The 23,415-nt window shown below is 43.3% G+C and overlaps 1 protein-coding gene across 1 annotated transcript; it reads right to left on the bottom strand.

Moving 5' to 3' along the window:
* Positions 1–243: 243 nt before the first annotated feature.
* Positions 244–16,172, bottom strand: MBLAC2 (metallo-beta-lactamase domain containing 2). Its single transcript, XM_060235698.1, has 2 exons — positions 15,558–16,172; positions 244–1,241 (listed from the first exon to the last, which is right to left on the bottom strand). Exons 1-2 carry the CDS (start codon positions 16,054–16,056, stop codon positions 856–858), a joined length of 885 nt encoding a protein of 294 aa, XP_060091681.1. The 5' UTR covers positions 16,057–16,172; the 3' UTR covers positions 244–855.
* Between the last annotated feature and the right edge of the window lie 7,243 nt (positions 16,173–23,415).

Below are 23,415 nucleotides of genomic sequence, written 5' to 3'. Positions count from 1 at the left end.
TTGTAAAATTGACTACAGTTTTTTCTGCAAAATGTGCAGCCTTTTCTGCAAAATGTGCTCTCTGTCTCCTGAGACCCACTATAGTACTACAGTGGTCCAGAAAATAATTTATAACCCACAAATACTAAAGTGGTTTTGCAGCTGTTAAACCATAGTAACAAAAGGACTTTCAAACATGAGTTATTATATCATATATAAAACTGTTAGAATTAACTTTTAACAATTATGCACTCATACCTTTAGTTTCTTTTTTAAAAGTCACATTTAAAAAGCAAGCAATATATTCCAAATATTCACGGACATACTGTTTTAGAAACAATCAAATGCAATATACTCTTAGATTAGTGCTTTATAACAACATTTGGTAATCACTGTGTTACATTCAATACGTACAATGAAAAGTAAAATCTTGGGTGCTTAACTACGCATTCAATGAGACAGTGGAATGTTACAACTTCTCCCACCCCAGTATACTGCATATAAGAAACTTCAGCCATTATAAATATACTTTAAACATAAATTCCTAACTAAAAACATCAAAAAGTTGGACATGAATGTAAAACTTCTTTTAGCACACGTATGATTCAAAATGCTGTACAATACAAAACATGTAGAACATCTGTCAAATAGCATTCAGCTCATGTGCAAACCTGCCTTGAAAAAATAGAAGGAAAAATCAGTAGCTTTGGCACAGCTACTAGCTTATACCTTCAAATAGGAAGGAAGTAGGTAAAAATAAGTATCTTTAATGGCTTATCAGCCTGATTTTCCACTGAAAGGTTATCTTTGTGCTGGCAAAATAAAACCTACATAAGCCACTGGGTTTTTAAGGTAATACTTGTCATATATACTATACTATGAAGTGGTTCTAGAATTTGTTGCGCGAAGTGCTAGACTTGCAAGAGATCTCATTGCACATGTAGAAACTTTGTGACATATCCCAGCATTAGAAATGTAGTTGGAAGCTAAACGATAAAGCCGCTCAGCTCCAAAAGTGTTGAAATGCCCAGGAAAGACTTTCTCCACAAGACCTCTATTCACTAATTCTATCAATCGCTGGCAGGTTCCAACGTAGTCACTTATCCTGCTGTAGGGAAGCCAGTCAATCATGGAACCGTCATACACAACATCCCCACTGAACAGTATCTTCCGTTCCCTGTCATGCAAACAAATGCTTCCTCTTGAATGGCCAGGCATATGCATGACGGTAAGCTGTCTGTCACCCAGGCTGATCACGTCGCCTATGAGCAAAAAACAAAATACACAGAAAGCTGAATTGTAAAGCATGATCTCCAGAATGCCAAAAGAATACATCACAGTTGACGGCAGAAGTCCTATGACAAACTTCAGATTAGAAGAATATTTAATGCATGTACAACCCTCCTTACATTGGCTTCACACAGTCCCAGTGTTCAGATTGAATTCTGTGCTATGTAAGGTGGCAGAGAGCTTTTATGATGGCTAAAACTGTAAACTATATAATACACAAGTCTTGTCAAATAAAAAATTAATTAGTTTGGGGGTTTTTTGCAAAGCTCTGACCTCACAGACTCTCAAAAAATCTTTTGGCAATTTCTTACCAATGCTACTAACTAAACCTATCTATCAGTATTAGATAATAATATAGATTCACTTATGGACTAACAACTCACCTGAAGATAGGAAGCAGTTCTTACACTGAAGAATATGGGTTGGATTCAAAGGTTCCATTCTTCTAATGGGAACCCCCTTACTCCAGGGCAAGAAATGATCTGCTGGCAGAACACATCTTTTCCATCAGAGAAAAGCTCCTTGTAGAAGATCAACTCATGTTAGCAGAATGAAACATTTGGATCCAACCCACTGTAATCAGCAGGGTCCCCACAGATCTATATCAAAGCCAATGTCTTATTCATCGATGACATGGAGTGGTGAACAGTAATGAAGCCAATTTTGTATACATCACAATACTATTAAAGAGAGTAAAACCACACTGGATTACAGAGAATCCCAGAATATTTTGGTGACTTGGACTCAGAGACTGGATTTCAAAAATGAATATAGCATTATCTGAGGGTGAAAGGCGACTTCACAATACTATTAAAGAGAGTAAAACCACACTGGATTACAAATATCTCATCAATTCAGATTATTAAAAATATACAATATTAATTTGCATACATGAGGCTTGACTATGGCAAGACTCTAAAACTGGACAAAGTGAATCAAGTTTTTAAGACTCAGATATCTCTTTGTTACTGTACATACTGTGATTACTGTCAATTAAGAAGACAGAAAAATTAAGCTGGGACAGGAGCTTGCATTTGCATCATACACTTTCTTAACTGCGAGGCATTCTTACAATAAATAAAAGAGAGACACTATTTTCTTCCTCTGAATAAACTTTAATGAGTCTAATGATTGCAATAAGTAAATCTCTGCTGCCACCCACTGTCTTTTGATTTGAATGAGTCCAAGACTGGGTTAAGGAAATCTTTGCTGCCACCCATTGTCTTCCATCATTATTGTATTCTACATTAATTTCCTTTTTATTATTTGCAAATTTGTTAATGTAATGTAACTGTTAATTAAAATATTAAATGTATTTCAGTGGTTTGGAGGTCTTACAATAACATTCAATAACAATAAATAGTAACATTTATAGCAAAGATTAACATTTATTAATTTGCAGTTACTCTATTTAGAAAATTCAGGTAAAATCTATACAGAATGTTAACTTGTATGGCTATATTATATTGTTTAAGGTTATACGGCTTTATGATGACATGGTTATATGGAAAAACCATATGAAGTATTTAAACAAAGGGGAAGGTTACAACATTTAAGAAGAATGGTGATAGGTACTAGAGTTGCAAAAAAGGAACTCAGCTCTGAAGACAATATATAAACAATAACTGACAAGATGAAGTCATCTTTTTCACGACAAATCAAATCTCTCTCAACAGAGTTAAAATAAGAAAGTAAAAATGTCCTAACTGAACTGCAACAAAGTGATAAAAAGACTCAGGACATTATAGACAAAATAAGACAAGAAAATAAAAAGCTCCTAACTCAATTACAGCAAACATAAAAAAGCATAGGAACCTTTGGAATAAAGGAAGGTATACAAAAGTTAAAGACTGTGATATCATCTGGATTCCAAAACATAAGCAAAAAAAAATCTAAGAAAATAAACAAGATATTCAAGAAATTAAGACAAAGCAAAAAGAACAAAGGGAAAAAAGAAAAATTATATCAGTACAAGAACTGCAAGCAAATTCTCTGATAGAAGCAGATCATAGAATTCAAGTTATTCAACAACTACATGTGCCCCCTTGCCCAGACTGTCAGGAGGTATGGGCTGGGATGTCACCATTATGCAGATGACACCCAGCTCTTATCTAATGGGTGGCCATTCTGACTGTACTCTGGAAAATCTAGACCTGGCTCTTCAAGTCATAGCATCTTGGCTCAGGTTGAAGCTGAATTCAACGGAGACAGAGGTCCTCTATCTGAGTTGGGGTGGCCCGGAAAAGGTGATCCCTTTGCCTGCTCTTGATGGGGTGCCACTAATACCAGCGCCTAAGGTCAAGAGCTTGGGAGTGCTCCTGAAGTCCTCTCTGACAATGGAGGCCCAGGTAGCAACCACTACCAAATCCACCTTTTTTCATCTTCGGCAGGTACAGCAGTTGGCCCCTTTTCTGGAGCATGACAACTTAGCTATGGTGATCTATGCTACGGTCACCTCGAGAATAGATCACTGCAACGCTCTCTACACGGGGCTGCCCTTGACCCTAACCCAGAGATTACAACTAATGCAGAACACTGCAGCACAGCTGTTGATTGGGCTCCCTAGATGGGAGTACATTCGGCCAGTGCTGAAAGAGCTGCACTGGCTACCTATTGTGTTCCGAGTTCGTTTCAAAGTGTTGGTGATGACCTTTAAAGCCCTTTATGGTCAGAGGCCTGCCTATCTACAGGACCGCCTTTCTCTGCATGTTCCCCAGAGAGCACTGTGTTCAGGGACACAAAATCTATTGTCCATCCCCAGACCAAACGAAGCCAGGCTATGCTCCACACGAGCTAGGGCTTTTTTGGTGGCGGCATCAGAAAGGTGGAATGCCCTCCCAGAGGCTGTATGGGCCCTGTGAGATCTTTCACAATTCCGCAGGGCCTGTAAAACTGAACTGTTTCGACAGGCCTTCAACACCTGAACCGGGAGAGAACCATCACTTTTCACCGCTGAGCAGCTACGAATATCATGGGATCACTAACAGAAAAAAGAAAGATCCCGCCATATCAAAGTTGTATAGCACCACAAGATGTTTTTAAATGTATTTTATTGGCTGAAAAGCACAACAATAATGTAATGTAGTTGATGCAAGATGAATAGTGCAAAGACTCAGGATTTGGGAGCTGGAAAAATGTAAAGGGAAATCTAGCTAACATATGGAGAAATGTGTTTTTGTTTTCTCCTTTTCTTTCTCTATGTTGTTTCGTTTTTTTAAATTTCTCTTATTCTAAAACCTTAATAAATTGTTAAACTACAGAAGAGGAGGAAGCACTAGAGATAATACTGCAAGAGGATTTCAGAAGAAAATCTGCTTGGGTTTCACAGATTGCAACAAAACTTTTGACTGTGTGGATCATGAGAAGCTAAGGTTGGTTTTGAAATAAATGGGTGCGATATAATATCTGATTGTTCTGATGCACAGCCTATGCTCTGGACATGGGGCTACTGTTAGGCCAGAACATGGAAAACCAGAATGGTTTCCAATTGGCAAAAGTTTCAGACATTTTGATGTATTTTATCTCCCTATCTCTTCAATCTATATGCAGAGAATCGTAAGAATAATTGGATTAGATTCAGATGAAGGTGGAGTAAAAATTGGTGGAACATTAACCATTTGAAATATGCAGATGACACCACACTACTAGGAAAAAATAGTGAAGAATTTAATTGACTACTGATGAAGATTAAAGCAGAAAATGCCAAACAGGATTATAGCTGAACATCAAGAAGACAAAAGTAATGACCACAGGGGAATTACACAACTTTAAGGCTGACAATAAATAAACTGAAATAATTAAATATTTTCTATTCTTTGGCTCCATCGTCAACCAAAAGGGAGACGGCAACCAAGAAATCAGAAGAAGACTGAGACTCGGAATGGCACCCATGAGGGAACTAGAAAGTATAAGGATATGTCACTAGTGACCAAGATCAAGATAATTCATACTATACTATTCCCCAATACTATGTATGGGTGTGAAACTTGGACAATGAAGAAAGCTGATGGAAAGAAAGTTGTCTCATTTAAAATGTGGTGTTAGAGGAGAGTTTTATGGATACCATGGAACACCAAAAAGACAAATAAGTAGGTTCTAGATAAAATCAAACTTGGCCTCTCCCTAGAAGCTAAAATGACCAAACTGAGGCTATTGTACTTTAGTCATATTATGAGAAGACTCACTGAAAAAAGACAATAATAGAAGGCATGAGGAAAAAAGAGGAAGACCCAACATAAGATGGATTGACTCTATCACAGAAGACACAGACCTCAGTTTGCAATATCTGAGCAAGACTCTTGACAGTAGGGCATTTGGGAAGTCATAAATTCTAAGGATCACTGTAAATCAGAAGTGATTTACCACAGTATGGCAACACAACCAGTAATGGGATGGTGCCTTAGTAGATGAAGAGTGACATTAAGAATGGGCACCAGGTTGCAAAGACACTCTTGGTTTTAACACACCCTGGTCCTTGGTTAGTTTGAAATGGCACATGAGTTTCTTCATCACTAGTATATTCTAGAATAATAAATGAGCCCAATGGCGATGCAGAGCTTGCTCTACAAGTATAAATATTATCAGGTCTTTGTGCAAGAGATCCTGTAGTTCTACTGGAAAGACGTCTAAAATTACTAGTATTGAGTGTTTAAGAACTTGATAATTTTGCTTATGTCTAAAAATGTGGCATGCTAAAACTTGACCTATTACACGTTATGAGCACATCACATCACATCACTGATTTCTTGGCAGTCTAACATTTACTTGGCTGAATCTTGAAAACTGGGGGAAGGGATTCCTAGGGGTCTTACATGCTGATGCCTTTAGTTAAACACTTACAGATTTCACTTGGCCCACTAAAAAAGCAATATTCCCATTGTGTTTTTTCAATGGGCATCCTTAAGTCTGCTTCCCAACTTTCCCCAATGGCACCTGATGAACTCAGTAGATCACACAGCATGTTGTACTTTTAGAAATTTACAGCACAATCCAGAGAGGGAGGGCGGAAAGTCTTTTGGGAGCAGACGAGTCGCTACGTGGGTGCAGGAAGGGTTTGCACCGACATACGACTGGTGCCACCACAGCAGGGGGGGGAGTTATGTGGGTGGGGAGCCACCCAAGCACCGCTCCGCCCAAAGGCGGAAGTGAGGCGGAGCGCGGCGTTCAGGCAGAGGAGGGGGTGGAGTTGGGAGCGCGGCCAGGTTTAGGCAGCTTCCTGAGCAGTTTGGCCCATGACACGCCCCCCCCCCCGAGAGGCGCAACTTTACACCTGCAAAAACAGCGTGTCCCATAGGCACTCGTTGAAACCAAAAACAAAGGTCACCTCCAAAACTGCAGAAGCTCGCAAACCCCTTAGGGAGCAACGTGATTGACTTGCTAATCCCCTCACACCTTGGTCTGGTGAGCCCCCTCCCCAGCACCTGATCGCGGTCTCCCCCCCTCCTAGAAATACTTCCGCTCTGGCCTCACACAACTCAGTTGTTAGGGAGAGGAGCGTGCGGCGGGAAGTTCTGCCGGTGAGCTCCCGGCCATACAGACTTAGAGTGAGGGACAGGCAGGCACGTTGGTGACAGTTTTGCGCCACGCGTTTGCTTTGACACTATCTTTGACTTGTGAGGGCTAACTGGTCTTGTTTCCAGGTCTCCACAGGTTCCAGGTTCCCAGAGGCTCTGCATGCGAGGAGTGTCACCCATGGCTGGGTAAGTTCCACTGTCCCCCCCCAGCCTCCCCCTCCCCTTGCTCTTGACCGCTTGGTGTGCGAACAACTCTGGCACTTGAACCAGGCAGTGGGCTCCGGCAGGGGGCATTTGCTGACCCCGCTCCCCTGTGCTACCACCTGCTCCCTTCCCTTGGTCTGCCCTCTGCCACGTTCCCAACCACTGGCAAGCACGGGGTGTACGTGTGTGGTAGCTGCCCCGTTGCGAGGAGATGGGTCAGAGACTGTCCTTTTAAGAGAGCGCCCGGCTGAAACGCAGCCTCTCTTCCAGCCACCGCCCCTGCAGGTGCTTTTGATCTCTATCTCCATTTTGCAGGTGGGACTCCAACACAGAGGCTTCCGCAACACAGAGTCGCTCCACTGCCCCCCCACTCCCTCAGCTGTTTTTGCCTGCCACTCAGACTGGAGCCCTGCCCATGGCGAGACTGCCCAGCGCGTGCCAGGGAGACTGTTGCACTCTGTTTTGGAAAAATAAAGTCTGAGCTGTGCCCTCTGTTGTCCTGCTTGGCATCTGCATCACGTTCCATGGGCAACCCCCCGTCAGTGGCCTCACCAAAGGAATGCCTGGGGTGTGGGCAGACTTGGGGTTTTTTGGGGGGGGAACGGTCTATGAGCTGCCACGCTGCCCCCCGTATGGCTGGACAAGGGAGGGAATTGCTGCCCCTCAGCCTGCCCAGGCTGACCGCCTACCCGACCCCACAGGGCTATTGTGCGCAGGGCACTAAGGAGGGCTGATGAAGTGGACTCTCACTCTGAGTTCCGGGGCCCCAGGGAAGGTGTTCCGTGCACATGGCAGGGGGCGTCAGGGCAACATAGGGGGTCTCTGGGTGGGGGGGTGTCTGCTCCTGGGCTGCTCAATCTCAGACACACTTTCCAGCCGCTGTCTATGACAGTGAACTCCTGCACTTGGTACTTTCTGCTTGTCTGCCTGCCATTGGCAAAGTCTCTGACAATGGGAGGATGTGAGGGGATTGATGGCTTCTCTGTGGTCCCGTATGGGCCTGTCTCGCCCCCACCCCTCACCATCAAGCCAGGCTTTTCATGCGTGCATGCCCAGCCTCACTCCTGTTTCCTCCCCGTGCTGGTGGGACATCTCTCCTTTGCCTGTGATGGTCTGCCCATCATTGGCTCTGTTCTCTGTTTGGGGGCAGGTTGGGGATGGCTGTCAGCCTCTCTGGGGCCGCCTCTTCCCATCCCTGACAGTCATGAGCCACGGCGCATGCGCCAGGACTGGCCAACGTGAAGCTGGCCCTCCCCTCCGGCTGCCCCGCCTCCCTTGTGCCTATGTCAGCAGTGTTGCCATGGCAACCGTCTCCCTCGGCAAGCTATGCCTCTCCCCTCCCCACACTCCAGCGTGCCGAAGTCCTCAGGAAGTCTATTAGCGGCGCAGCAGCTATGTCTGGATTGGGCTGCCTGACTCTTCCCATGAGACATATCAGATTTCAATAGAAGCTCATAATTTGTTAGCTGACATGAAATTAAGTTAAATAACTAGCTATGGTAAAAATGAAATGTTATGTATTCGTGCCATTGGATGTTCATACTATCCAGTCTCTCCCAACAGACAGATCTTGCAAGCACAATGAGTACTCAAGTTATTGGCCGTTTTCGCACTAGCGTTTACTCCGGCGTAGCACCCCATTTACCTCCGGATCTTTTCCTGGTTTTCCCACCTGTTGCTCCGGCGCTGCGGTTTGCTCCGGCGCTGCAGGGGTTTCACGCCGGAGTATCTAGATCCACCTCCTTCCGGAGTTTTTGAAAACCTCCGGATCCACTCCGCGGAGTTTTCTGTGGGAAATCCATCCACGCCGGATCGACTGCTGTGTGGGCGGCACCCTCTTCCTTTCCGTCCTCCCACCCCATCCACCCCCTTGGCCAATCATCAGCCTTTCGCGGCGCTTCCCCAAAGTGCCGGCACGGCCATTTTTTTTTTAAACTTCACGGTTTTGCGTAATAGCAATATTTCGAAATTAACAAATAGAAAAAAAAACCCTCCTGGAATAGCCTCAATTGCCACTTCAATTGGTTTCGTTAGAATTTTTTATTATTATTATTGACTTTAGTTGCGTTATTTCGCTGTTGCGTTATCTCGATAATGCGAAAACGACCATTGTTGGGGGGGGGAATCTAGTGCCGGTGCGGGCCAAAGCGTTCATGTGTGTGTGTTTTAAAAAGGGAATGCCTCCCTCAGCTGTGCCACCAGGATTTCTGGACCTGCACAAAATCGCCATGTATAAAATGGGAAGTTGGAGTCCTGCATTCTTCTCCCTAGCTACATTCCGCTCGGTTAGAAAATAGACGCGAGCTCGCTCTTCACACGCGCCACAGAAGGGGAAGGAGAGAATGGGGCGGGGGGGGAGCTCTGGCAGCAGGAATCAGTCAGGTCCCCGTTGCAAGCGCCAGCCGGGGAGGGGAAAGAGAGCGGAGGAAATTTGGGGGGGGGGGGGAATCTAGTGCTTCAGAATTTGGGGGGGGAATCTAGTGCTAGGATTCTCCACTGTGAATGCTTCTGTTAATACATAAAGAGCTGTGGAGGATTCTACAGCTGCAGCCAATCCATAAGCAGCAGCAGCACACGTGATGCGGTTTGTCCACGAAAAGAAGGGGAGGGAACAGCTCGATGTTACGTTAGTACGTTAGTACGTCATAACGCAACCAGACTTGCGCTTAAAAAAAAAATGATTGACAGGGCATCGAACTCAAGTCGATGCCAGTGGGAAAACGATTTGAGCCGGGGCTTCAGGGAAGGCGACTCCGCAAAGAGTCACTAGTGGGAAAATGAGAAAAATGATCCGGACATAATTGCGCCGCGGAATAAGGGGAGCAAACGCTAAGTGCGAAAACGACCATTGTCTCAAATTCAGTTGTTCCCTCCTCCCCATTTTCCCCAAATCTCATAGTTTATGCCTATTCAGATGGCTAAATTTTTGGTATAACATGGATTATACCATTTATTTAATATTTTAAAGTAGAACAGCATATGTTTTAAAGAGATATCCAGTTATTCTGAAATATTCATCACTGTAACTAATTTGGACCACCTGGCACCACTGGATGGAGTTTTATAGGTTCATCTAAGTTAGAACTCTTTATATGCTTCTCTTTTCATAGTATCAGAAATAAGTGATATTGCATGAATGACAGAAAGATAAAAGATAAAGAGCATGAAACAGGATCAAGTGCCATTTCTCACAAATCCAATTAGACTTCAAATTGGTTTAATGTTACAAATATTGACAAATTAATTACTGCCAGGAAATCTGTCATCTTCAAGAAACAAAATACTCACTTTTGTAAAATGTTTAAACTCGCCATGAACTATAACCATTTGAACATTATTAGCTGCTTAATCATAATTCCAGATCATTTATAGCAGCTATTTCAGATTACATCTTTTTCCCCAGATCTGCAAAGCTACATCCTCTTCTTTCAGAAGGCAGCCTAAAGGCAAGCTAAACTATTCTTTAGAACTCATATGAAATTATGAGCCTCATTTTAATTTTTTAATTATTTATTTTACTTTGCTGCCTTCCCTGTACTGCAAGCTACTGTGATCAACAACAATCCATATATTTGATGACAAATATCTTTCACATCACCTACTACCTGATCTTTTTGAGATGCCAGGGATTGAACCTGGGACTTCCTGCATGCCAAACAGATACCCTACAACTAATTCACAGCCTGCCCCCAATAATTTAATGTCTTATCTAATCAGATCATTAGATGGAGTCCTAGATGCAAGCGCTAAGGAAGAGTAAATCACTTTGAACTGGAATGCAGTCTGATTCTAAGCATGCATATTAAACTCAGAAGCAAGAATCCTTAAAGATAATGGATTTATTTTCAAAGTAAGCACTGCTTAGGACTGTAGATTCAGTCTTGAATAAATGATCTGGTGTGCTCAGGAGAACCCCCTCCCTGGCAGCTGCTAGTAACTGGGAAATAAAATCTCTATTGGATTTTAGCATCAAGATATATAGCAAGTGATCCAAAAGCAAGAATTCATGACTGAAAGGGATGTTCACCCATGCCCACTCTACAATTCAAATCCTGACTTTTGACCAAAAAGATGCCACCTCCAGATGCTCCCACCACAAATGAAATTACATTTTTTCCAACAATAAGGGGAATGGTTTGTATCGATCCGATGATGTCGGCTGGGCGTCGTATACCAATTTGCTATAAGTTTAAAAAATTGGGTTTTGATACTAAAGATTGAAGATAAGTTAGACGGAAAATGCCATATCACATCCCAGTCATCTTAAGACAATTCTGTTGGGAGGATTTTTGCCCACTTACTTACATATGATGAAGGAGATGACAGATAAGTGTCCAAAACAGTTTTATACATGCAAGAAAGGAGAGCGCTTGTTTTTGAACCATAATTATTTATAATGGTCTCAAAAGCAGTCTAAGTGTAAGTTTCCAGATTTTAAGAGTATTACTCAAAATTGGGTTTGCAGTGACTGTATGAGATCTAAAATTTGGTTTTGACCATATTGTTCCTGGCATTGAAAAAGGTGAAGCATAGACAGATTCTATAGCCACTCATTTATCATCTGGATAAGGTTGCAAGAGTTTTGTCAATTGGGCGATTTGAGCAGCCCAAAAAATTTTAAGTTTGGCATATAAAGACCTCCCTTTTTTACGAGTCTACATAAGGTATGGAAGTGTATCCTCAAATTTTTCCCTTCCCAGAAGAAATTATCAAAAGATTTTTGCCATTTTGCCAATATAGAATCTGTAATTTCCATACATATTGTCTGGATAAGGTAAAAAAAATTAGGAAGGACAAATGTTTTTAAAATTGCCAGTCTATCTGCCCATGATAGATGTAGTTTGTTCCACTGGGCAAATTTATTGGCAATATCATAAAACAATACATCATACTTATATTTGCCTCCTGCTGGAAAGATTCACCTAAACTTACACTTGACACATGGTATGATAGAATTTGGGAAACTTTCATTATGACTCAAATTACTCAAAATGTATTCTTTTTAAGAGACTCTTTATTATTGACAACTAACTATATGCAGTACTATTGGGATCCAGTTATTGTTTATCTTAAATCCAACAATGTTCTACCAAATCGATCAGATTATATGGTCGCTTACCTAAATGTGTTTATTCTGTTCCTTATCAGTATTATATAAATGTGTTTATTTTATCCCTTGTCAGTATTTTAAACACTGATATTAGACTAAGGATCATTAGCTTTTCATTAACTATTCAGGAAACCTAAAATATAAATTTGATAAAGATGGAATCATCAATATACTAATATGTAACTTCCTTTGTAACTTTGTCTGAATGTTGGTTTGTGGATACATATGTTGATCTCACACACTGATTGTTTGTAATGCTTGGAATGAAACCTCTAATGTTATGTCAGTTAAGTTTTAAAAATTCAATAAAATTTAAATTGGAAAGGAGAACCTCCCTCCTCCTCAAATGACACTATTTAGTTCAAATATCTGCACCTCTTATCATACATGCCCTCAAGAGAGCTAAATGGCATAGGAAATTTTCCATAGCCTTACATTAAGCAGAAGCTGTGAAATCCATCTGGGAACATGAGTACATGAGCTTATGATCTAGTATTTCATTTGGAAATTGAGAACAAATGCTCTTGTTGGACCTTTGCTGTGTTTTTCCTGTAAGCAAAATGGCAACTGATGCCATTCCTGGCAGGCTTCTTACTCCTGGGAATGCCCCAGAATAACATATGTACAATTTCAGCTACCTAGAGCAGAAAAGAATACTATTGGTTTTGTCTAGTCAGTTTCAGGAGCACTGAATGGAAACTATTTAATTAGTAACAAATAGCCCAATTTACTAGCCCTCCTAACCTGGTCCTCCTTGAGTTTAATGTTCAATTAACAAGCACAGTTAATAAATCTACTAAAGTGGTACTGCATATGGCTTAATGTCCCAAACAGAACTAGACATGGACTAATTGGTATGTCTGAACTTTATGGATACACTACCAAAAAGTCAAGGTACAGGTATTTGTTAATACTTTTGTCAGAAAATTATTTATTTTAAAATTCTATCCTGCAGACTCAACCCTTCTGAATTCAAACACATACCAAAAGCACAAATTAAAAAGAATAAAATATAAATCTGAAGGAAGAAAGTGATGGGTATATAACCTACAGTGGGATATATTTTGAAACTAGTCCACAAAGTTGCTCAATCAAAAAGTGGGTACCAGCCAGCTATATTAACTCAACCAAAATCCCTGTCTGGTCTCCAGTCACTTCCCTCAGAAAAGAAAAGAAAAAAACAACAACAGTGCACATTCTTTCCTATATGCCCAACAGAAACTGGGCCAAGACCACAAGCTAGGTGGGTCTACACTAATGGGTGCATTGAGGAGGGGAGGAGGGATTATAAATGGTCAGACTGAAAGGCATTCTGAAGTGACCCCCATAATTAAGCTTGCATCTGTAGTAAACAAAGCAAAAGTTACTGTAACATTTCAAAAAGATCTAAAGCAAAAGCAAAAATATAAACACCATCCTAAACACAGTTATACCTTTCTGAGACTTCAATGGCCTTAGAAGGGTGTGATTGCTTAGACTGCTAAGAGCTGTAAAAAAAACTGCTATATATCTGCTGAGATCAAACATACCGTATAGCTGAAGACTGAACTGGCTTGTCATGCAAACAGCATCACACATAAAGCTTCCCTGTGTATGATCATCATTACAAATACTATTGTATTTCCTTGTTTGCAGTTCTTTAGTCGAGATTTATTTTACAAGTCTCATATATAACAACAGGACCTCTTACAATGCAATCCTGAGCAGAGGTACTCTCTTCTGAGTACACTGAAATTAATGGGTGTAACTCAGCTTAGGACTGCACCATTAAGCCAATTCATTTCCAAGAGGTTTTCTGGATGATGATTTTACCATTTATGTTATTCCTCCACAATAGAGGTGCCTTGTAGAAATACAATTCTATATGAAGCTATCTATGTCTATATTATATTTACACACACCAACCAGTCTAAGAGCCCACCTCTTGCAAGCCATTCTACAGAAGCAGCCAGAGATATCCCCACCCATAATTTCTCATTCACAGACACAGTGCATTTTCTGACCGCCTGTCTTTAAGAGATACAGCATTCATATTCTATGAAGATGCAGCATATGTGGAATTTGCAAGATATCCTACCCTCAATCCCCTTTCATATGGATTTTCAAACAGAATTCCTACAGCAAGCCCTACAGGAAACAATCTTGCTTCATGTATACATACAAACACACACAAGAGAATGGGATACCAAAAGTTTTTTTTCTGCCCTTTAACATATTATACCCACAGGACCCATAGTTGTCATTTTCTAGGCACCAAGAACCTGTTGAAAAAGCTAACACATCTTGCTTTACTATGCCTGTATACAGGGATCATGTTTTTAAAAACATGTTCTCCACCCCATCCCTCAATGTACACCTCCCATTCCCACTTTTACATTTACTGAACTGTCTCAAAGGCTTATGGGAAGAGAAGAACCACTCACTTCAATATGCTACAACCTGACCTCAGTTCTTCAAGAATTAGCTCATCTTTCTTCATTATAGTAGTCTCTGTACATGCAGATCTAGAGCTTTCAAAATTCCCTCACACACACCTGTCTACAATCACTTGTATACTGCAGCAAGAAAGGCACCCTTACCCCCCCCCACACACACACACATTCAGCAGTGGATTTAGAATCTTGCAGCTGGATGCCCCAAAGGGCCCACACACCCCATCATAAATGTAATAATAAAAAAATTATTAACGATAACAATTATGCTGAACAATGACACTAAATACAATATTAGTGAACCATACTAACAATTGAAAGACTATATTCACTTTCTGCTCTGAGATGAACGTTAATAATATATTAAAAGTAATCCAAATATAGGTCCATAGCTACAGTGGTGCTTTCCCCCCCCCCCCGCCCCAGACGACTAAAACCAGTTCCTGACGTCTCCATACGGAGACAGGGTGTGTGTGTGTGCCTGGTTCCACTAGTCATGCATCTGCTTGGCATGCAGAAGTTCCCAGCCTCAGTCCCCCGCAGCATCTTTTACCCTCTCTGGAAAACCTGCTGTGTGTGTCAGGGGGTGCCGCCTTCCCCAGAAAAGAAAAGAAAAAATCCCGGCCACGCCTCTGCCCCCAAGTAGCATTTACTGCAAATGATTGGTAAATTTATATTAGATTAAAGTCTCTCGCAATCGACTCTCTGTAATTATACAAGCCGGAGCTATCTAGAAAGAATAATTCGTTAAATAAGCAATGCTGCAGGTATTCAAAGCTGCCTGCACGGTACGCCACACCTTTTGCCTTAGAAGTCTGAATCTTCCCAGGCTAGATGCATGTGAGACGAGCTCTTTACAATGCAAACTCGTGCAAAGTTACTCCACACGGAACCCACTGGTGGCTTCAGACTGGAGTACACTGAGCACCGAGCATGGGCAAACTAGGTTCTCTTCACTACCAATTTGCACACGATGTAATCAAAGTCTCTGGACAAGCCAGCTGAGCCCACCCCCCTTGGCGCTCTTACCCTCCTGCAGGATGTGCGTAGGCTGGACCGGCCGCACTCGGAACTGCCTGGCGCTCCAGCCGGGACTGGGCTGCCGCACCACCTCGTTGTCCGAGAGCCAAGTAACCGTCTCGTAGTTGTCTCCGCGGCGCAGGGCCGGGGCCTCGGCGCTGTGCACGGCCACCTCCTCGAATTGATGCAGCCCGCCCGAGTGGTCGAAGTGCACATGGGTGGCCACGGCCAGCAACGGCCTCCGCCGGCCGCAGCTCCCCGGAGGCTCCTTCTCTTCTTCCCCCGGGCGCTGCCCCTCGTCGCCTGCCGCCTCGGGACTCAGAAGCCCCGCCAAGTAAAGGTAGTCGGGAAGGCTGCGCAGTCCCAGCCCAGTGTCGATCACCACGTCCCGCTGCGAGCCGCGTACTAGCCAAATGTTGGCCCGGTTGCCCGACTCATAGAAGCGCTCCTGGATCCAGTAGATGCCGCCGCCCAAGGACTTGTGGGCGAACCACTCCAGCGCTGACATCGCCACCGGCTAGGAACACAAGCGACGCGACCGGCGGGCTGGGCTGGCAACCTGCTTGCCACTTGGGACGGCTGGACGTGGGCAACGACGGCGCAGACGCTTCTGCGCAGACAGCTCGTCCGCCCGTACAAGCCAGCCAAGACGTGAGTCGCGACTAGGAGGAGCCGAAAGAGGCGGCGCTGGAACTGGCCATGCTTGAGCCAACCTAGCGAGACGTCCCCGCCCCGTCCCTGCCCACTGCGGTAGCGCGTCACAGGGGAGCGTGGCCGGGAGCAGGCGGGCGTGGTGGGCTTCGCTCGAGCGCGGGTGCACGTGGAGGCTGGGCTTGGGCGGAGGAGCCAGCAAGGTGGCGTGAGGAGGAAGAGGCTCGCCGGGGAAACAGTTAAGGCACCGGGAGATTCTTCTTCCCAGACCCAAAGCGATATTAGGCAGAGCGGCAAGCAAGAAAGTCCCTGGCTGACAGTGGCTTCTCTTCGGGGCGATGAATCTGCTCTCTTTGAATGGGCTTATGTAGAAAAAAAAATCAGTTTTTTGGGGGGCGGGGAGTTGAACTTGGAAAAGAAAAGTTTTTAATTGTCAAGGCTGTGGATGTTTCCTGCGTTGTCAGGTCGCCTGCGTGTGTGAAGACTGCAAGGCAGAGACAAGTTCCAGAGGCATTGCTGATCATTGTCATAAGGGAGTCTTATCGTACCTTAAAGATTTATTTTGGCATAAACTTGTGGAGTAGAGCCTTCTTTTTCAAATGCATGCTTTTCATCATTGGCAGATTTAGGGAGGGGAGGGGAATTTAAACATTGGAGCAAAGTGGCCCTAAAATGAAAACTCGGAATATATACGGAGGCAGGCACGCAAGCGTTGGCTGAAGGTGAATCATTTTGGGGTACAGGATTTCTTAGGCGATATGATACATGGTAGTGGAATTAGCTAGCTGCCTTGTGGGAGTGTTCCTCTCATGTCAAATAAAAGAAAGGTTGCAAAAATGTCTTAGTTGTCCAGTGTTCTGCACTGTGCTGGACTTTCCTGCCACCAGTGGAAGTGGGGACAATAAGAGCTGCAGTCCAAAGAGCATACTAATTGGGAAGTCAGATCTTAGGGATTTATTTATTTATTTCAATTCAGAAATGAAATATGTTGGATTCCATAAAATATCCCTCCCCCAGTGGGCATAAGCTCATAGGTTTAACAGAATAGCAATCCAATGGTACAGAATCTATTCCAACATACATTTTTAGGAGTCAGAACTCAATTCATCAGATGCATGAGATGAAGTTCACTCTGAATCATGGCTGTTTATGCTGATGCCACTGGACTCCTGTTTAATTTTGCTGCAACAAGCTAACATGACTTCCCATCTGGAAAAATGTTTAATATGAACATATTAAACATACTCCACGGCTATTTTGGAGTAAGCTCTGTTACGCATGCTGAGGTTTTCTGCCAAATAAACATAAATAGAATTGAAATGACTTTGACTGTATTACCCATCCAGGTTTTTTTAAAAAAACTGTCAGAGGTTTTGAGCACTGCTCGATGGCAGAGAGAGATTAGGTTTGAATTAAAAAGGTCTCTTACATTTCAGTGTCAGTTGTTAATTACTTGTCAATAGCTGCAGGAGCAACAATCACTGCTAAAGCAGTTTACATGAAAAATACTTCAAAGTTTAGCTGGAAACCAGAAAGGCAAAAAAACCCCACACTGGCGGCATTATTATGACACCATTGGACTGTTTCTTTATCTTTTGCTGGTGAAACTCCTGCCATTTAGCTGAGTTTTTGTTTTGTTCTGTTCTGCTTTTTGGTATCTGTTATCTCATTGCAAGCCTGGCAGACACTGGGGTGAACAGACCGCAGTCTTTGGAAGATGGAGGCTTTGTTCTTTCAGCCCCTGAGCTTGACACTAATTATCCTTCCTGTCTTTCTTGGTGGATAGGTTGTGCGTTCTCTTTTCCGGGCTGAAAGATGCCCTGCCCGAAGTCTCCCAGCTGGAGGTTGGCCTCTGGGAGCTCTTGCCGCTCAGGGAAGGTCTGCCACTGATCGGCCCTGCTTCGCGCTAAATTTCACACCTCAAAATGCCCGTCGGGCCCGGGAGGGATGAGCGAAGTTCGCGCCTCTTCCGTAGCCGAGGAAGACCAGCGCTGCTTTCTGCCGCTTGCTTGCGGTTTGCCCCTTCAGGGCACGTTTCTTGATAGATAGAGGGATCTGCAACATCAAGGCAGACTGGCTCAGCCGAGAGAATATTCAATCCGGGGAGTGGTCACTCAACAAATCATTGTTTCAGAAGATCGTGGAACATTTCGGTCTACCAACTCTGGACCTGTTTGCATCGTGTCAAAATCACCAGCTTCCAAGGTTCTTCACGAGAGTCTTCCACTGGCAGGCAGAGTCCACAGATGCTCTGACATCTCCGTGGCCACAAGGTCTTCTTTACGCTTTTCCTCCGATTCCAGTCATTCCAAAGCTGCTCAGAAGAATCAATCTATTGAGAGCCGAGGTCCTACTGGTTGCTCCCTGGTGGCCTCGAAGTCTTTGGTTTTCATCAATCCATCGGATGTCAATAATGGAACCACTTCATCTACCAATTTGGCCGGACATGCTATTACAGGGGCTGGTTTGGCATTGTGAGGAAAAGCCCCCTACTTTTCATACATGTGGACATCGTGATCGCCAGTGTGGTTGCCAGGGTGCCTGGAGATTTGGCTCTCACACATCTGCTCTAAGAAGTGGACTTTGCTTACAGCTTCTAAGGCTTATGTGGCAGCTTTGCATTCTACATCTCTGAAGGGTGTTAGCCAGAACTACAGACATGCTCCAGCTGCTCCTTGTGTGCCCAGTCTTGGCCGCTGCAGTGGAAGAAGCCAGGCCACCATGTTTCCAGCCTGTCTCCATGAACCTAAGGCTTACAACAGCAGAATCCATCTTGCTTTCCTGATCCAAGCATACCCTGCCAGGCTGGACTCATTCCTTCTTAGTGGGAAAGTCACACGTACACACCCTGAGCCTGCAAGCAACCCATTTGCCCCATGAATGGATTAGCAGCTCCACTGTTGATCCTAATTGCTCAGCAATACCAGAACAATAGCTCTTGCCCAGCAGAAGATGAGATAAGAGGAAGAACATCTCCTGTCTTCATCAAGTCTTTTGTCTTACCCGGGTGATACCTAGGCCAGTATTTGATTCCCTATTGTCACCTTCCCAGATAATCCCATTTAACCTTAAGTATCCAGCCATTCCCATTCTCACCCCAGTCTAATTCCTTGGAGCCGCCCCAGGCAGCATTGCAGCTTGGAAATTTCCAGGTTCACCGGACTAAGGTGAAGTTCATTGGCCCAAACTGGCATCCAATTAGGTGTCAGCAAGGAACTCACCATTGGCTCTGCTAATGTCCAGCCTCCTTGGTCATCACAGAGCCTTCCCCCTGCTCCTCCCCAAGACCTCCCAGCCCCTGAGGGGTCTAAGAGAGTCTATTTAACCTCTGACCCAACTCCACTCATGTGTGCATCTAACAGTATCCCAGGTCCGCTGTCTAGATCCATCCCCAATTCTGGCCACAGTTTTGGGTCCATTTCCCCTGTCCTCTTATGTCGCCATTGGAAACCTTCCTGGAAGACTACGATGGTAAATATCACCCTGTTTGTCTACCCATATATGTTCCCCTATCAATCTATCTGTATTTCCTTAGACCTGTGTGAATGTGTGATTGTTTTGTATTTTTATCTTGTATGAAAGAACTATTATTCTAAATAAATTACAATTGGTTTTTATTAAATTAGAGTCCATTTTATTGAGCATTTACTATCTGGATGGTTGAGCCTGGTATACATTTGGTAAAAAGATTCCTATTAAAGCCGGGTGTCCATCAAACTAATTCCCCAACCTCGTTTTGAGGGCATTTCGGCTAACAGGCATCCACATCTCAACTGGCTGCAACTGACCGTGTGGTGGTTGAGAGGAGATCGTTGCTAGATTTGGGGTATACAAAGGAGGTAACAAAGACTATTTTAGCCTCCAGAAAGGACTCCACTACACGGATCTATAATGCTTCTTGGAAAGCGTTTCACAGGTGGTGTCGAAGAAAGGGCGTGGACCCCTTACAGCCTACTATTCCAAAGATCATCCAATTCCTCCAGGACGGTCTTCATTCCGGTCTTAAACCGGCTACACTTCATTGTCAGTTGGCAGCCCTACCGTCCGTGCTTCAACAGGTGGATGAGGTCAAGTTATCATCTCATCCTCATATTCGACGTTTTCTTAGAGAGGCTTCGCTAAGCTCTCCTCCACAAGTTCATCGTTTTCCTACATAGTGACTTAATCCAGTGTTCTCAGCATTAACTAACCCACCATTCAAACCTCTAGTGTCGGTTCTGTTGAAAATGCTACGTATGAAGGTCATTTTTCTGGTGGCAGTAACATCGACTAGAAGGGTTTCTGAGCTCAGGGCTCTATCTGTTAAGTGGGAGCTGTGTGTATCCCACAAAGACAAAGTGGTTCTCTACCCGGACCCTACTTTTCAACCAAAGGTTTCTTCCAAATTTCATAGATGTCAGGAAATTAATTTACCATCTTTTTGTCCAAATCCCAAACATCACAAAGAGCGCACATGGCATACGCTTGATGAACGTAGAGCAATCAAGATTTACTTGATCAGAACAGAACCAATTCACAAGTCTGATTCTATGTTTATCAACAGCAACGCCCAGGTTGGGCCAGAAGATGTCCAAGTCAGCAGTAAGTTATGCCATTAAACAGTGCATAGCAGAGGCGGCATACAAGGCAATGCATCTCAAAGTACCCACTGGGATTACTGCTGATTCGACTAGAAGTGCGGCGACTAATGCAGCCTTTGATAAGAACGCCTCTGTTGAAGAAGTGTGTAAAGTAGCTACGTGGTCTTCTATCTCCACGTTTGTTCGCCATTACAAGTTGAATGCATATGCCTCTGTGGATGCAGCGTTTGGCAGACGGATCTTGCAGCACGTGCTGTCGGAATAGGGCGATCTCTCCCTGACTAACATACTGCTCTGGGAGCACCCAAGATGTCCTCCACCTCTTAGGGAGAACGACCCTTGGCACTTACCGTGATGGGTCCTTCTCCTAAGAGGATAGGAGGACATTTTGCCCTCCCTTCTATCGCCCTATCTGTTTAGGAGTCTTTTTCTCCTTTTTTCTCCTTTTTCTGACATCTGTTTCCAATATTTAATATTTCAGGTGCCATTACCTGTTTTTTCCATGCATTAATGTTCATAGCAGAATTTTTTCTAAGTTATAAGTTTACTGATTGTTATATAGGTCAAGTTACTTTACTGCTTCTCGGAGTCACCCGAACTGAGCAAGAGGGTGGTTCCCACAGCCACACGAAGAGGAAGACTTTAGATTCCTGCCTCCCTGATTGGACGGTAGGAAACACCCAAGATGTCCTCCTATCCTCTTAGGAGAAGGACCCCTCACGGTAAGTGCCAAGGGTGGTTCTCACTGGTTTCAGGGTCATGGGAGCTAAAAAGCTTGGGGGACACCCTGTAGCTTAGGGGCCACTTAAACAGGTAAAGGTAGTCCCCTGTGCAAGCACCAGTCATTTCCAACTATGGAGTTACTAACCTGTTAATACTGCTAACATTACACCTCCAGAGAGATGTTTTATTTTAATTTGACTGTGAGTGCTGCAGTCATGTACATCAATGGGATTTACTTCTGTGTCTGAGTGTGAATCTCCCAGATGTCTTTTGAGTACCAATCTCCAATAAAGATTAACTGCTAATAGTGGGGATTCTTGGTCTGCTCTATAAATATTCCCTGAACACAGCAGCGTTCTCCTATTGACTAATAGATGTGACAGACACCGAAATACATGATTTGGAAGCAATTCCTATGAAGGATCTTAGCTAGATTTTCAAAAGGTGTTTTGGGGATAAGTAGTTGGCTGCTTAAGAATTTTTTAAAAGGTTTCTAACTTGTTTGAGCTTAAATATTTGAATTCAGGTAGCAATGAGGTAATTTTTTTCTTGCCTATGAAACTATAGGGCAAAGGACAGGCGTGCATCTGTTGAGTTAAACGTATATTGTAACTGATTTGAAAGTCAAGATTGAGTAAAGAAGGAATTGAAAGGAAGATTGACTTTAATCCATGAAGAATCAAGATGATGAGAACCACAGTTAAAATTATATAATGTGAGAGAAGTGGCATTAGCTTGATTGCACCACTGTAGCTGCAAACAAGCCACAATCCTACCAACACTTGCCTGGTATTTCTAATACTGTTCAGGTGGGCAGCTATTTGGTCTGAAGCAAGAGAACAAAGTTTGACTCCAGTGGCACATTTAAGACCAACAAAGTTTAATTCTGGATATAAGCTTTTGTGTGCATGCACTGAAGACTGCCAGTGAGGGAGAGCCACCTCCATGGGCAGCCAATTCCACTGCTGAGCTCCTCTTACCATAAAAAAAATAAATCCCTACTATCTGGCCAGTACCTTTCCACCCATAATTTAAACTCATTATTACAAGTCCAGTCTTCTGCTGCCAACTGGAACTGCTTCCTGCCCTCCTCTAAGTGAAAGCTTTTCCAATATTTAAAGTGACACCAAGTCCTCATTAGCCTTTTTTGCCTTTGCATCACACTAACTGATCATATTTAGTTTACAATCCACTCATACCCGAAGACGTTGTTTGCATACACTACTACCGAGAAGTGTGTCCACCATCCACCTGAACAGAACATCTACCCAGAAGTGTGTCCACCATGTGTGCTTCTCATTTTTGTTACCCTCTGACAGAGATCAAGCTGACTGGCCTGTACTTTTCTGGTTTATCCTTCCTCCCCTTTTTAAAGGCTGGGATAACATATACTTTACTTTACTTTACTTTTTAAAGGCTGGGATAACATATACTTTACATATACTTTACTTTACTTTATTACTTTACTACTCCAGTCATGTGGCACATATCCTATATTCCAAAAGTGATGGATGAATCAGTCTGTGTGAACCTGAAGCTTATACAGTGTGAACTTGAAGCTTGCAGTTATTGCTGCAGAGACCAAACAAGAGCCATACATAGCTATTCAGAGAATCATACTTGAATATGGAAACATATATATTCATTAAGGCTCAAAGCATATTTTATACTAAAATGCTTTACTTTGTATTAAGAAATACAGTCATATTAAGAGACCTCCAAGTGTTCTCAAAACAATAGAGCCTTTATCTCATATGAACATATGAAGCTGCCTTATACTGAATCAGACCTTTGGTCCATCAAAGTCAGTATTGTCTTCTCAGACTGGCAGCAGCTCTCCAGGGTCTCAAGCTGAGATTTTTCACACCTATTTGCCTGGACCCTTTTTTGGAGATGCCAGGGATTGAACCAGG

This window comes from Heteronotia binoei, chromosome 4 (genome assembly GCF_032191835.1).
Source record: "Heteronotia binoei isolate CCM8104 ecotype False Entrance Well chromosome 4, APGP_CSIRO_Hbin_v1, whole genome shotgun sequence".
NCBI classification, from domain to species: Eukaryota; Metazoa; Chordata; class Lepidosauria; order Squamata; family Gekkonidae; genus Heteronotia; species Heteronotia binoei.
This window is presented reverse-complemented; position numbering and strand designations above follow the sequence as displayed.

Coding starts and splice junctions, on each gene's coding strand:
- MBLAC2 (XM_060235698.1), bottom strand. CDS start 16,056: ATGTCAGCGCTGGAGTGGTTCGCCCACAAGTCCTTGGGCGGCGGCATC. Junction 1,242..15,557: donor TACGCACATCCTGCAGGAGG/GTAAGAGCGCCA, acceptor TTTTGCTCATAG/GCGACGTGATCAGCCTGGGT.